A 16,624-nucleotide genomic window follows, 5' to 3' on the forward strand; every position below is an offset into this window, starting at 1 on the left:
CTGGAGTTTGCAGGATTATTAATGCAGCTGTGTGTCTTCAAATTACTACAAAGCAAGACATCCTGTATATTTGCAACTGTCTTCCTTACAAACCTCAGGCTAAGTTGGAGACAGACAAACAAATGCAAGAAAAAACCTGCAGGGTTCTGACTGCAAATTTTCGTACGATGCTTAAGGGCTTTCCTATCTTTAAAATACACCTTAAAGTTGGTTCTTGACAAGAAAAAACAAAACAAAACAAAACAAAAAACCCAAAAAAACCGCCTACCCACTCCCTGGCATCTTCATTCAGTGGAAAAGGGAAAACTACTTCCCTTGTGCCTAAGCAGGCCTGTCCTAAATGAAATGCAAACATTTTAACTTACTTTAATGGCCTTTTCAATCACAATGCAGCTCAGCAAACAGGCTTTGTAAAAGTAATCTATTAGGACTTTATTTGGCTACGGGAGCGCTGCCTCTTGGGCAATAATTCAAATTCACCAGACAGTATTTGCCAAATAATGGAAAATAATGACTGTGAAGGAAGAAAATGAAAACCTGTTTTGTGTTCAGGAAGTTCGATGTCCTACATCAAATACTACCAGTGACTTCCAGGTGGCCACTACAGGTGACTCCAGCCTAGAGAACGCTGAGGTAAATGTTTCTTGGAAATACTCCTAATCCAAAAGAGCAAATAGTATTAATGTATTAGCAATTACTCTGCCATACATCATGATAAATTAGAGTCAAACAGAGAAGAAAGTGCCAATAATCCACATACATGCTTTGCTATGATAGTCTCCTGGTAAGGCTTAGCGGCAAGTACAATATGTATTTTTAAAAGAGCTCCACCTGATTTTCCTGCTATGCATAGATTCAGGAGTAACTATCATACATGGCTTTCATATATAACACACGTGTCATTTGCCAATGCTGTGTCATCAGAACTCAGTTCGGCAGAAGGCTCAGGAGCGGGCTCTGCTGGAAGTGCTGGTGTTTGATGAAGGTCTTCTTCCTTGGTATCCAACTGCACGCTTTCCTGTGACTGACCGTCCATGCAGTCCTTTTTGGACAGCGGGTGAACCGACACTTTTATTGCAATCTGTTGCGGTGGCTCATGCAGTGACGATGCATCAGAGTCAGCTGTGGGAGAGTCACTGCGCTTCAAAGCATTCGGGATCGTGTAGAGCTCATCTGGTTCAGCCGTTTCCTGGCCTTCTGCCGTCTGCCGTACAAAATTCTGTCCTTGCTCCTCCAGACCGACAACCTCCATAATTTCTTCCATTATAGTCCTGCAGTTCATGATGAGAGGTGGCAAAGGCACACTCCGAGCAAGCTCTTCGATATAGCGAGCAAATTCCATGGTCTTGAACTGTGTTACTTTGGCAAGCTCGAGCGTTTTGGCTGAAGTGATAATTGGGATACGTTTTGCAATCTCAAAGGCTTTCTGGAGTTTCTCTGCTCCTTCTGTTCTGAAGAAATCGTTGATTGCTTTCTCCGTTTTCTTCAGGTGACTGCTCATCATGCACAGCCGCGTAATGTTCAGTATCATAACAATGGTGAAAGCTACAAGGCAGACAATCATGTAGTAGATTCCCATATCTCCAGAAGTAAAGACGACCCTCAGAGTCACAGTATTGTTAACGCTGCCGTGCATATTGGATGCGACACACGTGTATTTACCTCTGTCTTCAAAAGACACGCTGGTAATGTTGAGGAGCCCATTGTCAAGAAACCACCATTTTCCTGCTGGAAAGGAGAACACATAGCTTACTTAGAAGCATCTCGTTCACGTGATTAGCATAGTTTAAAAGTCAGCTTTGTCAACTGGCCTCAGATTTTGGAAAAGGGAAATCACATTGATGAGAAAACAAAGAATTTCCTGTCACAAAAGGGTTTCTCTCAGAGATCTCCTAGCTAGTTAACAAATCACGGACACTGACTTCAAATCTATTATAATTTCATGCCTTAAAAGAGTCTCATAAAAATTAGTCAATACATATGACATCTACAAACATCTCACAGACAGATAAAAGGATGGCAGCTTATCCCAGAGAGCCTCCCAAACACATGCCCCACGTCCTCAAAGAACAATAACAAGATTGTGAGACAGAAAAATCTACTTGTTTTGTTCCATGACAGTGCATTTCATTGCATCTTCATTGGGTTATTTTTGGTGTTTTGTTACAGTAATCTATGTAATTCTGTTAAAGTAAACTTAAAAAAAAACCAAGAATTCCAGAGGTACAGACTCAAGTATCTTCCACCTCCTTAACACAGCCCCAAGCCATTCCTGATAGGCATCTATTGAAGTCAGTGATGGAGTTTCTATTGTCTTCCACAACAAGGGATTTCAGGTGCTTACCTATCCTTACTATTCAAGTTCTTTTTCCTTAAATCTAACTTAGCTTGCTGTAATTTCTATCTATTGAAGTAGCTGACCAAAGACAGCAGATCTGTGATGAAAGGACTAAAATAACAGAAAACTCCAATGCAGTGCATATAAATTCACATTGCTGCAGTCCTGCTGTAGGCTGGTGCACATCTTATATCTACATTTATTTTATCTTTTCCATCAAAGTTCTTCTGTTGTTGTTCAAAAGATTCTTCTATTTCTTACCTTATTTCTTTCCAGGAAGAATCTTTGGGCAATTTTGAAACTCAACAGTCCAAAAAAAACATTTTTAATACATAGCAGGTATGGGCTTTTATCATTTTTGTGGGTTTTTTTTTTTCCTAATTAAACACTATAAATATTAGTATATAAATATATAAATATTAAACACTAAAAATATTAGATTTTAAACCAGAACTTCACATAGAAGAAATCACTCCAATCAGAACAAGATGGGGAAATTTTGAGTAAAACTGTTTTACAGTGGATGTGTCATCATCTGTAACACTTCCTTTTCCAGTTCTGGGTTAAGATGTACAGTACTGGCTGCTGGGCATTTCTTTGAATTGCAGTGTTGGCAAAGTAGGTCTTTGTTCACTGTAAACTGACAAGTCATCTTGCTGATGTGTTCTGGCTCCAACTACTACAAATGAGATAACAGCACTGAACTGTGATTCAAAGACCCTGGCAGACAATGTAAGCCACATGTGAAAACAATAAGTAGATAAGGTGTCACAGCTATATTTTTTTGTAACAGCTGAACACCTTTTTCAGCCTAACCACACATATGCATCTTGTGCTAGGGAACATTTCTTACGTGAACCGTATTCTTCAAGAAGTGCATTGCTGAAAAGTCCAAGATAAAGTTACATTTTCTTACACCACATTTGCATTTTCATTGATTTGCTCAAAGATTTTGCTTATCTATCTGAATGCTTGTGTTAGCAGCTACCTCTCTGTCAGCTCCACTAAGATCAAAAGTTAGATGCCTAGCTAAACAGGAAAGCTTCTATTGGTAAACCCTAGCAAAACTCTCTATGTGGTCTTATCACCATGCACACATTACATCGGCTTAACTAAGTCAAGCAGCTTCTTTCTCCAGCTCTATAGAAAAAATATATATATAAAACATTGAAATGTAAAAATACAGTCTGTTCTGTAATAAGTTGTTATAGATATGCTGTTGTAGCACTTATAGTTGGGTCAATCATTTCCATAATTCCGTAACTCCATAGAGCTGTCCCTCAGTTCAGCTGTTATTTAGACAAGCTGTCCTGCAATTATAAATTATTAAGAGTTTATTTCATCGTGCTGTGAACAAAGCAGTCAGTATAGAAGCATTACAGGAACAAAAGGAACAAAACACCTTCCATCTCCCCCCCACTAAATGTTCCCTAAAAGTAGAAGTAGAATTATCCACCAAACCTTCCTTTTACCTAAGGACAGCAAGCTCATGTGAAATGAAGGTCTCTGGCAAATACAGCAGTCCTAGTGCAGCCAGAATGGCTCACACATGGCTCGTCCATCTAACCACTGCCCGCTGTGGGAACTGTTGAACCATGGCCTGAACCACTGATTGATCACCTGAGTCAGCCCTGGGAGCACAGGTGAAGCTGTAGCCCCCGTTTAAGGGCTGACTGCCACTGGGGAAGGGTCTCTTTCTGGACATCCCTCCTCTGTGGAGTCCTTCCTGAGAACCTGGATCTTTGGATTCAGGTGAGCATAGAATCATAGAATCACAAGGTTGGAAACAACATGTAAAATCATCTATTCCAACTGTCTCCTCATCACCATTGCCACTAAAAGCACTAGCACACTCCTTCCCTGCTTGTTTTTTTTTCCCCATTTTCACCATAATCATCTTTCCAGCTGTAACACCAACTATAACATGCCCCTACATAGACTTTTTCATTGGTTATTCAGGGCATCTCCTGTTTCTCACACATGTCAAGGTACATAAAGATGGGGAGAGCAAGCAAGAAGTTTCTTTCTTTGAAACTGTGCCAATGAACTCTTCCCATATGCCACAAAAATCTTTCCTTGAGTTGGAAAACAGCTTTTCTGTCTTCCATGGTGTCAGAGAAGAACAAAGAGAAAAGAATGAATAATAGGATCAAACCTGAAGTCTTCCAATGAAAAGAAGCCTGCCTACAATATAAGCATTTCAGCTTCTTGCTACGGTTTGCTATAAATAACACACTACAAAAAAATTTTCTTCTGAGATGCACACAACATTTATAGCTGTATAATCAAAGAATATTAAGATGTTACAATCACAAAATAAACAAGAGAATTAGGCAAAGCAGACTATGATAACAAAAGAGAATAAATAGAAGGCTTGCCCCTATTCTGGGCTCGCTCACCAAACACCAGCAGAGCAGATCTCCAGAAGAGATCCTTCCCCCAGTAGCCAGCTCTTAAATAGGGCTAGGAGGCAGCACAGCTGAATTGCCTTCACCTGTGCTCCTCTGGCTGACTCATGGCTCGCCTCAGGTGATCAATCGGAGGTTCAGGCCCTGACTCAGCTGTTCCCATACAATAGCTGATACGATTTGTATATTTTCCTGCAGGAAAATACCAGTGTGCAGTTATTAAATTAAGATTAATTTTTAGTTAACTTGCTGAAATCAGAAGTGTCTCAAGACAGGCTACATTGCTGATAATATTAAAAACCTTACCTTTATTCTCTTCCTCTTGGAGCAGGCGGCCGTTGGAATTGTACCATCTGTAATGTGGACTAGGGCTACCTTGGACATTGCAGTCAATCAAGGCACTACACCCCTCCTTGACTATGATGTGGTCGATGTGGGAGATGACCACAGGCACAGATCCTGTGTTTGTGCCAGTGCGGTTGAAAGTGCTGTTAGTCACATCCTCAGCAGTTGTCAGAGCTGCTAGTAAGATGACAAGGCGTATGGTAGGCAGAAAGCACAAAGAGTGGTGCCTGCTCACTATGTTCATTTTCCTTCAGTGCTATACGCAGCTGGCTGGAAACTGGAGTTGGTTCTGTACAATGCAGGCCCTTGAGGTGAGGAGGTCACAAGAGAGCCTTATTTTGATCCATGCAATTTGTTTTTTAATATCCTAAAAAAAATAAGGAAGTATAATGAGATGGCCCGTATAAGCAATCCATTAGATGTGCTCCTTTAAAACAGTGACACATCCATTAATGCATTTCACAATCATCAGCTCAATGTCTTGTCTAAATGCTAATGTTATCAGGCCTTTTTCTTACTGGAAAAAGATGCATACATTTTCCTGTTGTTCAGAGCAGCAGGCGTAGGAGAAAGCTTTTATCACCTAGACACTTAGCAGCAATTTAGCTACAGCAGCAGCTACAATTTTATTCCAAAAGTTCTACAGATTTTTTTTTCTTTTTTTTTACATCTGCAAAATCAACAGGGGAACAAAGGTACAGCACATTAAAGCTGTCGCTACCAGTTCAGTGCTGCAGCTCTGTCATGCACAGTCTTAGTTGAAATGTGGAACGTGTCAGAAGGAAGAACCACTCCAGGAAGGGGTTTTTGGAGCTGCTGTTAGAGCCTTTAGCATTCAGTTTTGTCTGAATACAGTAGAGCATACAACAGAACATCTAAAACCATTCCCTTCTTTTTTTTTTCTTTCAGATTTTCTGAGATAAAATGTAACATGGAGGAGATATGTAAAAGAGGGTATTTAGTAGTTCATAAAGTCATTTTTAGAGCACATTTGGAAAGAAAAATATTTGTTAGTGACATGCTTATGGGCAAGGTTGCCTTGAGGTACAAATGAAGCTGGGACTTTTCCATTCCTTATGTGGCCTTAAGTATTTTGCTCGATCAGTTTTTGCATGCTCTCACAACAATATTTTTCCTCAACTAACCATCTACAATGAGCCCTTTATTTAACAATGACTTCAGTTTGTAGACAGACGAGAGGGAGTTAGGAATGTGCTCTCTACTGGCCTTATTATGCTCCCAGAGAACACAATGGGCATTTGCCACTGACTGATGGCACAACGTTGACCTCAAGATGAGCACCTCTCAAAATTTTACTCAGAGTGAGTGAGGTGCTGGAACAGCTGCCCAGAGAGGCTGTGGGTGCCCCCATCCATCCCTGGAGGTGTTCAAGGCCAGGTTGGATGGGGCCCTGGGCAGCCTGGGCTGGTATCGAATGGGGAGGTTGGTGGCCCTGCGTGTGGCAGGGGGTTGGAGATTCATCGTCCTTGAGTTCCCTTCCAGCCCTGGCCATTCTGTGATTATTAGTCGGAGCAATCTATCTGCAATCTAAACATAGGTCACAGTTAGTATCCAACAAATGTGCCCTAAGCGAACATTTCACTTGCAAAACTGTTTACATTGTACTGATGTACTGTTTGATGTCATGGTACCTCATCTCCTTTAGCATGGAGAAATGACTGCTGACAAAGTTAGGCAAATTACACACAAACAAGGAAAACTAAAATAAAAGCCTCTTCTTTACTCAGAAGGAAAACAACATTACTGTCTTTCACTGGTTCAATTTGTCTTAGGCTGTTTTCTTCTCCATTCCCTATTCTCTGTAATGCAATGAAGTTGATTTTGTACAAATGGATACAGCTGTTACTAAAAGAGCAGATTAGTTTTCTCTAATCTGTGGGATGGATCATTACTGGAAACAAAAGGCTATGTTTGTGGGGTTTTTTTCTTCTGAGAAGCTGCATGAATGGTATGGATGGCTGTCATTGCTTCAAGTCTGCCCTCATTTTCTCTGTTTTCCTAAATACTGAACGTGGAAATACCTGCCTTGATGAGGCAGAATTATTTTTAACCTTAAATTAACATGCAAATCTCATTTGTCCTGTCCATGTAAAACCACATGAACAATCACTTCAGAAATCCATTTCCCTCTGTGCAAACTGTGAAAAGTCTAAATTCTAGACATTCTCTATAGATAGGCACAGTGTGTCTAAATCTCTGCCTTGGAAAAAGTCCTTCAAATCTGCTTATTCACTTCAACAACTATTTACATCCAATTTCTACTATTCCATCAACCTTGGAGACAGTCATTCTCTATGGTTACATAGATTCAGTCTATAAAATGTTTGTGTACAGTGTTATAGATCTGCATTGCACCATAGAGAAAAGCCAAAAGACATGTCACACTTCCTGGCAAGGGAAGGAGGAACAAAGACTGGCTGGTACAAGACAATGGGAAGGGCAAAGGAACAACATAAACTGCTCAAGCTTTTATTGCTAATTACTGACTGCAGCTTGTTCTTGTTGTATTTGAGCATATTTTCTGATGGCAGAAAAATCTGTAGCAATCCAAACTGTTGTTTGGTACAGAAAATAATTTGAATCCTAGACAGAAATAAAACATCACGCAGCAGGTGAACAGGACCCTCAATCTATTGGGAAGCTCAGTTTGGTTGGTGGCTTTGGTGGCCCAGTGAGTCCCTGCTGTGCTTGGGCTGCTATGGATGGATGTTTTGGAAAGTGTGTAGTGGCAGAAATGGTGTGAGGATACCTATTCTGTGTGTTTACCCGTGCTTAACACAGAGCACATGAAAGCAAAATCTGCACCTTTGTGTAGTGGTAACAAATCTGACTGGTTAGCGTGGTCAAAGGGGCTGTTTACTTGTCTGAAAATAACAGCTGCTCCCTCCTTCTGGCACAACACAAGTGAATCACACATAGATGCAGTAAAAGTTAAGATATAGAGACAAAATAATTGACATCTACTGTGGGAAATTAATACCTACTTGTGTTACTCTTGGGAATGTACTTTCTCATGTATGTTCCTGGAATGCAGAATGCTATGAAAGCACTTAATGCCTTCACAGGTGCATATCTGCTTGAAATAAATACAGTTTGATGGCTGCTATGAGCAATAACCAAGCAGGAATCTTAACACAGAATGTTTGGGAGTGGTGGCTGCTGCTTTCATGTGCCATCCAGGGAAGGCCTATTGATGGTCATCTGGTTTTATCTGAAGAATGAGAGAGAAATCTCTCTGAAGAACAGTGTTTTAAGATGCTAGTTTAGACAAATGTTCCTAGGCAACGAAGAATAGGAGATCTTTTCTTTGGTGTGCATCCTACGCACTGTTAGTGGATAACAAAAAAAAAAATATGAAAGAAACCAAAGGTTTTCTCAGCTCCACCTAATAAGAGAAAGTTAAAGGGTAGCCACTTGGGTAACTATCCATCCTGGACCCTCTGCTAAGCTGCTGCGCAGGACCAAAAACGTTGTAGTCAGGTTTGGAAAGCAGGAAGGAGAATTGGAAACAGTAGAAAATGTGCTGACACCAGACTGTGCAGCAAAGGGAGATGTCCTGAGAGTTTCCATCCTGCTTTTGCCTTACGCAGAGCAGCAGCAGCTGAGGATGTTAAGGAAAGCAACTCTGGGAGTCACGGCTTTCTTAAACATAAGGGATGCAATGGGCTTTGATTCAATTACACAACTAAAAGGCAGGCTCAGGGCACTGAAACAGGACTGCTAGTGATGTCAGCCCACTTCTAGTGAAGACACATGAGAATCCAGGGTATGGGAGAAGTGGGCACAGTGCTAATTGCTCTGGTTCTTGGCCATGACAGGTTTTACTGAACTGTGGGCCATAATGAAAACTACGAAGGCTACCAAATTCATAACCTTTTAATTTCACTCTTGGTCAGAGAACAGCTAGACTGGCTAGACTAAAGACTCCTGCAAGAACTCCTTAAGACTGAGAGTAACACAGGATGCTTGTGAAGGGGGACATCGTAATACAGGGTACTGCTCAAAAACAGCACAAGATGAGCTATGTGAGGGAACTGCAATAGGCTTTTCTTCTAAGTGACAGGACAGCTGTCTCTGTGGTGCTATCTCTGCCTTTTTATCTAGAGAAGTTGCCTGGAATAGGCTCGAGAGCAAGCACAGCCGCAGGCTGATGGTATCAGTCCTGACTGTGAAATGGACCAAAACTGAGACTAGAACTTCTCTGTCCAAAGCCACTGATGGTCTTAATAGAAGACACTTGCAGCAGACTGGCTGGAAACACAAATGACTCAGAGAAATGTTCTGACTGACCGTTTACTTTTTCACATCATAGATGACTTTGCTTCCCAGTATTACTGCTGCAAAGGAAAAGTACTGTGAGTGAGGTGCTACATTTTAAAGCACTGCATTTGTGCAGAATGACATGACAGCACAAAAGAACGTAAGTCAGTGATGCATACCTTTTCCTGGCTTGCATGCTCCTGTAAGACTTGCCTGTTCTTGTACTTGGAATAATGTATAATCCTATTAACTGTGAGGTTATTCAATTCAGAAGTGAAGCACAAGAAGTCAGTTCAAATGCATAAATTATAGACCTACAACTTTAACATTTCAATGCTGTCTTGCTTAGTTTTTAAGTGACCAAGAAAACGAAATGAGTTTCACTTTATAAATAACAATCAAGAATGATGCTACAAAACAAAATTAATGCTAATTATTTTTTTTTAACTACATATTACATTTCCTCTTCAGGCCAATCCATCTCTTAGTTGCCATGGGCAATGCCTTTTCAAAGTGGGCAACAGTAAAAGCTACCAGGTGTCACTGGAACAGGAATGCAAATGAAGGAACACTGTTTCATCATAATGACACACAAGCTGTAAAGTTCATTGCCAGTTCCTAGGAGAGTGAAAACTACCTAAGGAAAAGATGAAGCTATTAGGGTCCAGATAGCAGATGAAGAGAAATACAACTCATATACATCTTGCAGCAACTTCCTGACCTGTATCTCTAGTCATTTGCTAGTCAATAAAATACTGCAGCTTGGTTCTCAAAAAGCTGTTTTTCGTTCTTTTGGGGAGGATTTCAATCCTTCCTAACTTCACTGTCTTCCACTTTCCTGGCTACTGTGTCAAATAGGTGACACGCTGGCAGCATTTGTAGGTTGAAGAGCTTCGTTCTGCCCATCTAGACTGCAGCTTCCAGCTGGGCAGCAATTCCCAGCTAGGTGTGTTTTAGTCTCTTTGGCTCCATGCAGCTGCCTGGGAAGCTTTCAGAAACTTCTTGTCAAGGCTGTGTGACGCTGCCCTGGCCCTACTGGCAATGCCGCTTGGTGACACACTTGCTGCCTTGAGGCACGCGATGTGAGGGTATGGGGGACACAGACCCAGGCTCCTCTCACAGGAGCAAAGATCACAAACAAGGGACACAAGCTGCTACAACAGAAATTATGGCTGTCTGTGTAGAAAGTTTAAACGAGGAGGTCAGTCAAAGCCCACAGTGGGGCAGTGTGCAGAGCTGACTCAGGTGATGGCAAATAATTGTGCGCATTTTTAATACCTTGGCTAAACACAGAGCAATAAATGTGCATCTTGCACTGTGTTTCGATACAGGAATTTGAGAATGGGTTTCAAGATTGCTGAAAAAAATGAACAATTGATGTTTGCGACTCCATTGTCAGTCAACATAAACACATCACCTGTGGATTTTCAGATAGAACGTACAGATTCTATGATCAGACATTCAACCAAGTGTGATCGTGTCTTTACCAGACTTCGATAAGCCCTCTCCTACCAGAGAGACACACCTCTCGTTTCACAATCACACCTTACTCATGTTGTTGTCTGAAAAGTGCATTCATTGCCTGGCGTGCAATAAGTCAATCATCACACACTCAGGAGAGACGCAGCTTGTTTATTTCAGGGTTGTGGAAGCCTGAGTGCTCAGTAGTTTCCCGCAGATCACGCACCATACAATTAATACAATTAATTAATTGCAAGAAAGCAATCAGCGATGTGGTTACCCCATGTTCTATATTTGTGATAAAAAATATCCTACAAACATTTCCTACAAGGCAAATCCAGACTCTCGGGGCAGGGAAGGAAGGATACGTCATTCTATTCAGTGATGGTAAAAATATCCTCCAGATTATGCCTTTACAAGCCTGTAAATATTTTAGAAGTCCTATTGCAAGTAAGTATTTTTACCGTAAAGCTCTCCTCATTATCGTTCCTCTTTGTTCTACTTCATGCCTTGGTATTGCAAAACTAGCCAGCATATGAAATCCTGGAGAATTTAAACTCTCCTCACTCTAAACACTTGAATGGTTCCATTGATTTGGCCATGTTTTTAAGTGATCTGGTGACTGTTCCCCTCGCTCCAACAAATGCTCAAAGACCCTAATCCGTTAACCTAAAAGTGAACAGACAGAGTCCACTGTTAGGTAATTACTGAGAGATTATTTAAAAGTACCTCAAGAATGCCAAACCTCTGAAAAGTTCCCTTCTGTTGTTGCAGTGCCTGTAATCCCAGGATCAAATCTTTTTTTGTTAAGAAATACGCCGAATTGAAACAAAACACAACTGTTGAGGCAACTTGGACGTTTAACTTTTCATTAGATAAGACGTAGTACATGTGCACATATTTATACGGAATGAGCAATTCTGTTGTTTCTCTTGGAGGTATTTTAATGACTGCAGTAAAGACAATGTTTTGTATTTAGTGGAGAAGCTTGCTGTTTTTAAATCAGCACAAGTACTGCGATGGAAATGTCTTTCTACTGAGCTGTGGGCTACCTGGATCCTAGAGCAGATAGAATGCTATCAGTAGCAGAGACTTTTTAAAGCCCAGCTCACATTTGATTAGGTACGAGCTCTTGTCAGGATTTTCCAAGTAAATGCCTCTTTCATGATGATGATTTAGATTTACTTAGCATTTATATTTATTTGGAGGCTGTATAATTCCTACTCAACCTTGTTTTGTATACAAAGCTTTTATTCCAGAAACACCTGTACAGCTTTAAAAGGCTCAACTCCCTGCAAGCTTTCAGCATAGCTGCTGTTATACTGTTGGCAATAAACGCAGATGGTTCAATGCCTAGAAGTTCCCTTTGTTGAGAAAGAAGGAGCAAAAAGATGCAGAGATCTGTCCCACACTTCCACACCCATCTGCACACTACCTGGCCTCACCAAGTTTTGGGTTATCTTCCCTTTTCTTTACTCACCTCTTACCTTCTATTTATACCAGCACATTGCAGGTATTATTCTACTAACAGCTTAAGTAACCAAGGTCAGCTAAAACAACAGATCTCATGTGCTCTTGGGATGGCTTATCTATTCTGAGTGCTAGGAACACAGCAATGTGGAATGGGGTCCAATTCATTTCCGTTTGCTTTCTCTTCAACTGGCAAAACTGACCATCCTTTAGATACGTCTGCTTGTTTCCTTTTTCCACATGATGAATAAAAAGTCTAAATGTAGGGAATGTAGCCCTTTGCAAGGCTCAAGACTTCTCTACTTTTTAAATTCTACATTTCGTATGTGCTTCGAGTGTTTTCAATTCACTGCATACAGTTTTCATTAGAAACAGTATTTTAACAGAAGGCTCCCATTTATAAAGCAGAATGAAAAATAGGAAGAAAACAGTGTAGAGTATGACTAATTCATCTGTGTCGTCATAGAACTGCAAGATGCTTATTTACCCATTTTTAATGACTGGCTTAAGCGTGTATTGGCTTCTGGGATTCAGTGCAAAGAGGTTACAGGTGGATGCTGTGATTAAGACAGGCTAAACTTGTAAAGAGGGAATCTAGCCAGTCACAGCTGAGTGCAACAGAAAAGGATCACTTCAGATTAAAAGTGCTCTGCCTATTTCCTCTACAAGTATCAGAAAGGAACAGCAAGTGATATTCAAAGGAGTTTGCCTCACACCAGACAGAAACTTGAGCCTTGCTTGTACACCAATGTGATCAATGTAAGTAAGACTGGAGGGAATGGAGGGGAGATTCAGGCTGGACATTAGGAAATACTACTGCTCTGAAAGAGTGGTCAGGCACTGGAATGGGCTGCCCAAGGAGCTTGGTACAGCCACCAACCCTGGAGGTGTTCAAGGAACAGCTGGATTTTGTGGTGAGGGACATGGTCTAGTGACAACTATTGGTGATAGGTGGATGGTTGGACTGGATGATCTTCAAGGTCCTTTCCAACCTTGGTGTTTCTGTAATTCTGTGATTCAATACAACCCTCTCCTAGTGTATGGCCACTCCTTCATGTGGCCAGTGCTGTGAATTACTCTAGGTAGAATTCATCAAGAGTTTACTGAATGACCTCCATAACTTCTGTGCTATTTTATCTGCTCTGGGCTAAAAAAATGTAACATCAAAATAACAAATTTCTAAGCATCTTTTGTTAAGTTGATCACAATCAGATAATGTACTAACTGTAGCAACATCATTCAGAAATGAGTTTATAAATGTAACAGAACGAGCTGCTGTACCACATCACACCACTGCCACCAGCCACAGCAGAACCTACTGATCAAAATGCAGCAGTGCTGGTATGTGTGTGCCATACATCGTGTGTGTGTGGGGGGGACTGCACGCACAGCAGTGTGGTTGCAATGCAGTACAGATGCCCTGTCCCCGTGCGACTTGAAAACATCAGCAGAAATCATCTGTGGCTGCAGACCATGCAAGAGTGGCAGAATGTGTTAATTAAATGTTAAGCCTGCCGAGAAGGGCTGTTCTTAATGTAATCCCTCCACGTGTTGTGGTCTCCTTCCAAAGTAGGAGAATTATGTGCCTATACAGAGCTCCTGATTTCTGACAAGCACTGCTCCTGTTAATGACTCTGAAGTGAGACAGTCCTCTGTCTAATGTTGTGTTAGCTAGGTAAAAATCACAATGCCTCTTAGAATTGCTCTGTCCTGCACCTATACAAACATGGACAAGTTTTGTCTGCCTCCTACCTCTATCCTGATAGACAGAAGATCCGATGCTCTAAAATGCTGTTATGATTTATTTTAATCATAGTAACTGGGGAAAAAAATAAAAGCACACCCACTATCTTGGAAATGCTGCTTCTGAGGTGGGTCTGTACGTGGATGAAGAATGCCAACGCTTTAGTCAGCACAACTAAATAACAGAATTAAGGCTAAGCAGAGGGCTTTGCAAAGGTGCACAGCTCCAAGGCCAGGCAGCGGCTCAGAACCGCAGGAAGAAATATCCCAGGGAGCACTAAGGAGCTAGGTCGTACACCACAGCCTTCTGGTGACATGTTAACACGTCTGTGTTAGCTACAAGCTTTCACAATGGGAAACTTGCTTGTGCTGGACTAACACCAAACAGTGAAGTGGAAAGCAAGCTTTTTCTTGGTCGATTGTCTGCTGTCTGTCCAGACTTTAAGCTTCAAATTCTTCAGAAGAAATGGCACAGATACAGTGTGCGCTCATGCTGCCTGAATTGTGCTTCTAACTGACGGACACTGGCATACTGCAGTCTGAACTAGAAGCCTTTCTACTAAAAAAGGATCCCTGCTGCACCAGGCACAAGTACTCCAATGGTGCTGCTGCTAACTGAACACACTAAGCCAGAGAAAAGAGTCTGCCATGCAAACATCACCTCCACTGAAAGGAGATCTGCCAGATTCTGCCCTACTGCAGCGAAGAGAGAAACTGTTCCATAACGCACCGGCTCCAAACATCTCAACCGCTCCACTTTCCCCTGTAAACTCCTCTGTTTCTCACCGTGAACTAACCTCACTGCTCTTCAGCCAAACCAAACCAAGTCGCACGTGGCTTTTGGCACTGCCTACCCCGCAGGTACTTCTGTTTCTGGAGCGGGGAAGCTTCACGCCAGCAGCTCTCAGAGGGCAGCTGGGAAGCACGCTTTCCTACCAGGCGCCCAGATAAACGCACCGGACGATCGCCTGCTCAGCAGCGCTGCGCTCTGATCTCTAAGCCCGCTTTTCTGCTGCTGCTCGACTTTGGCTACTTCTGCCAGGCTGCAGTTTCTGCAGGGCACTTTGGAAACTGACTTCTATCTCATGAGGCTGTGAAATGAAAAAGTAATTATGGCGAAAAAGCAGGGGGTCACCTTTATTTTAAATGTAAGGCAACAAAACTTCAGCTCTATGAAATGGCCAGCTCCGTAAAAAAGGTCCCCGTGCGGATTTCCTAACGCCCTTTCTTTCTCCTGCCCGGAGCGGGCATCGACCCACCGGGAGCAGCGGGAAGGTAGAAATCCCAGGTCTTCCTGCCTAAAGCCGCGCGTCCTTCCGACAGCCCCGCTCCCCCTGCGAATCCATCCCTTGAACTTTCACGCTCCATACGGCACTACTTCCCGAGCGGCGGTCCGGCGCTCCCAGCGCGGCACCTCCCGCTCCCCGCGGCGGCTCCCTTCCCCAGCGCCGTGGCCGCCTGCCCGCACCGCACCGCACCGCCCCGCAGCGGCTCCCCTCGCCGAGGCGCAGAGGGCCGCGCAGGTGGCGCCGCCCGCCGAGCCGCCCCCCTCGCCGAAGCGCCGCTCCCGCTCACCTGCCCGCCGGCCGCTCCGCGGCAGCGCCCGCCGCCGTGCCCCTCAGCGCGCCCCGCGCAGCACCATGCCGGGCCCGGGGCGCGCCGCGCGGGCCGGCGGGCGGAGCGCGGCGCTGCCGCAGTCCGCGGTCACGGGGCGCCGTGCCGCAGCGCCGTCCTCCGCACCGCCACTCCTCCGCCGGCTCCGGCAGGGGAAAGTAGGTCAGGGCGGCACTGAGCATGCTCGGGGCCGGGCCGGGGGGCGGCTCCGGTGCCCGCTGGGGGCGCGGAAGGTGGCTGTCGGCGCATCGCTGCCGGGGATGGCTGCGGAGGAAGGACTGCAAGGCGGGGGAAGAGCAACCTGTTCGGTACTCCTCTAGAGCGGAACGATGCGCGTGGGTTCCGCTCGGGGCTACAGGACTGCATTCCTAACGGGAATGTGTGGCACCTGTCTCCGGCTGAAGTCCAGTCTGAGAAGGTCCTAGGCTGCGGGTGACCGACGGCTGGCTCCGTAGGCATCCGAGTGCCGTAACGCGAGAGGGTAAAGCTGGCCCGTAGCTTGAAGTGGTTGTCACTGCCTGGATGTGGATGTCACTACCCGGGAGCCAGCGGCAGGAAGCCAGCCGGGACAGCTGTGCGCCACTGCTGTCCTCCCATCTGTACCTCTGCTGTACCACCTCACTGACCTTGGAGGGCTGAGCATCTAAGCCAGTGGGATAAGCTGCGTTGTTTCCACCTGCTTGTAATCCTCTTACAGCCCTGTCTGGCACCTGCTCTTGATATCCTCTTCAGATTGCTTCCAGGGCAGTAGTAATGGAAGCTCCTCTGCTCCTTCAAAGAGTAATCGGATCGCAGAGTGCTTACTGGAACTGCTGGAAAACCTGGGTTAGGACTGCATCTCTGTGGGGCAGGGTGTATGTAGGGTGCACCATGGTGCACACTGAGGCAAGTCTCAAGCCCACATAAGAAAAAGTGGAGGAAGAAAGCAGCAGTGCTCAGAAAACAGGGGGAAGGCTGACTAAAG

General features: G+C 43.8%; 1 protein-coding gene across 3 annotated transcripts; it reads right to left on the bottom strand.

Moving 5' to 3' along the window:
• Nucleotides 1-407: 407 nt before the first annotated feature.
• Nucleotides 408-15,705, bottom strand: MFAP3L (microfibril associated protein 3 like). Of its 3 annotated transcripts, XM_052690186.1 has the most exons (4): nt 15,622-15,705; nt 5,053-5,458; nt 1,663-1,728; nt 408-1,545 (listed from the first exon to the last, which is right to left on the bottom strand). In XM_052690186.1, the coding sequence occupies exons 2-4, from the start codon at nt 5,333-5,335 to the stop codon at nt 869-871; spliced, it is 1,026 nt and encodes a 341-aa protein (XP_052546146.1). In that variant the 5' UTR covers nt 5,336-5,458; nt 15,622-15,705; the 3' UTR covers nt 408-868. The 3 variants fall into 3 exon arrangements, with proteins under 3 accessions (XP_052546146.1, XP_052546145.1, XP_052546144.1); XM_052690185.1 differs by having other exon boundaries at nt 408-1,725; XM_052690184.1 differs by having other exon boundaries at nt 408-1,728.
• Between the last annotated feature and the right edge of the window lie 919 nt (nt 15,706-16,624).

The sequence above is a fragment of the Tympanuchus pallidicinctus genome, unplaced genomic scaffold (genome assembly GCF_026119805.1).
Source record: "Tympanuchus pallidicinctus isolate F22 unplaced genomic scaffold, pur_lepc_1.0 scaffold26, whole genome shotgun sequence".
NCBI lineage: Eukaryota > Metazoa > Chordata > Aves > Galliformes > Phasianidae > Tympanuchus > Tympanuchus pallidicinctus.

Excerpts from the sequence above, each read along its gene's own strand:
- MFAP3L (XM_052690184.1), bottom strand. The coding sequence starts at position 5,335 with ATGAACATAGTGAGCAGGCACCACTCTTTGTGCTTTCTGCCTACCATA. Across the intron at positions 1,729-5,052 it reads CCAAGAGGAAGAGAATAAAG|CAGGAAAATGGTGGTTTCTT; the intron begins GTAAGGTTTTTA and ends TCTCCTTTCCAG.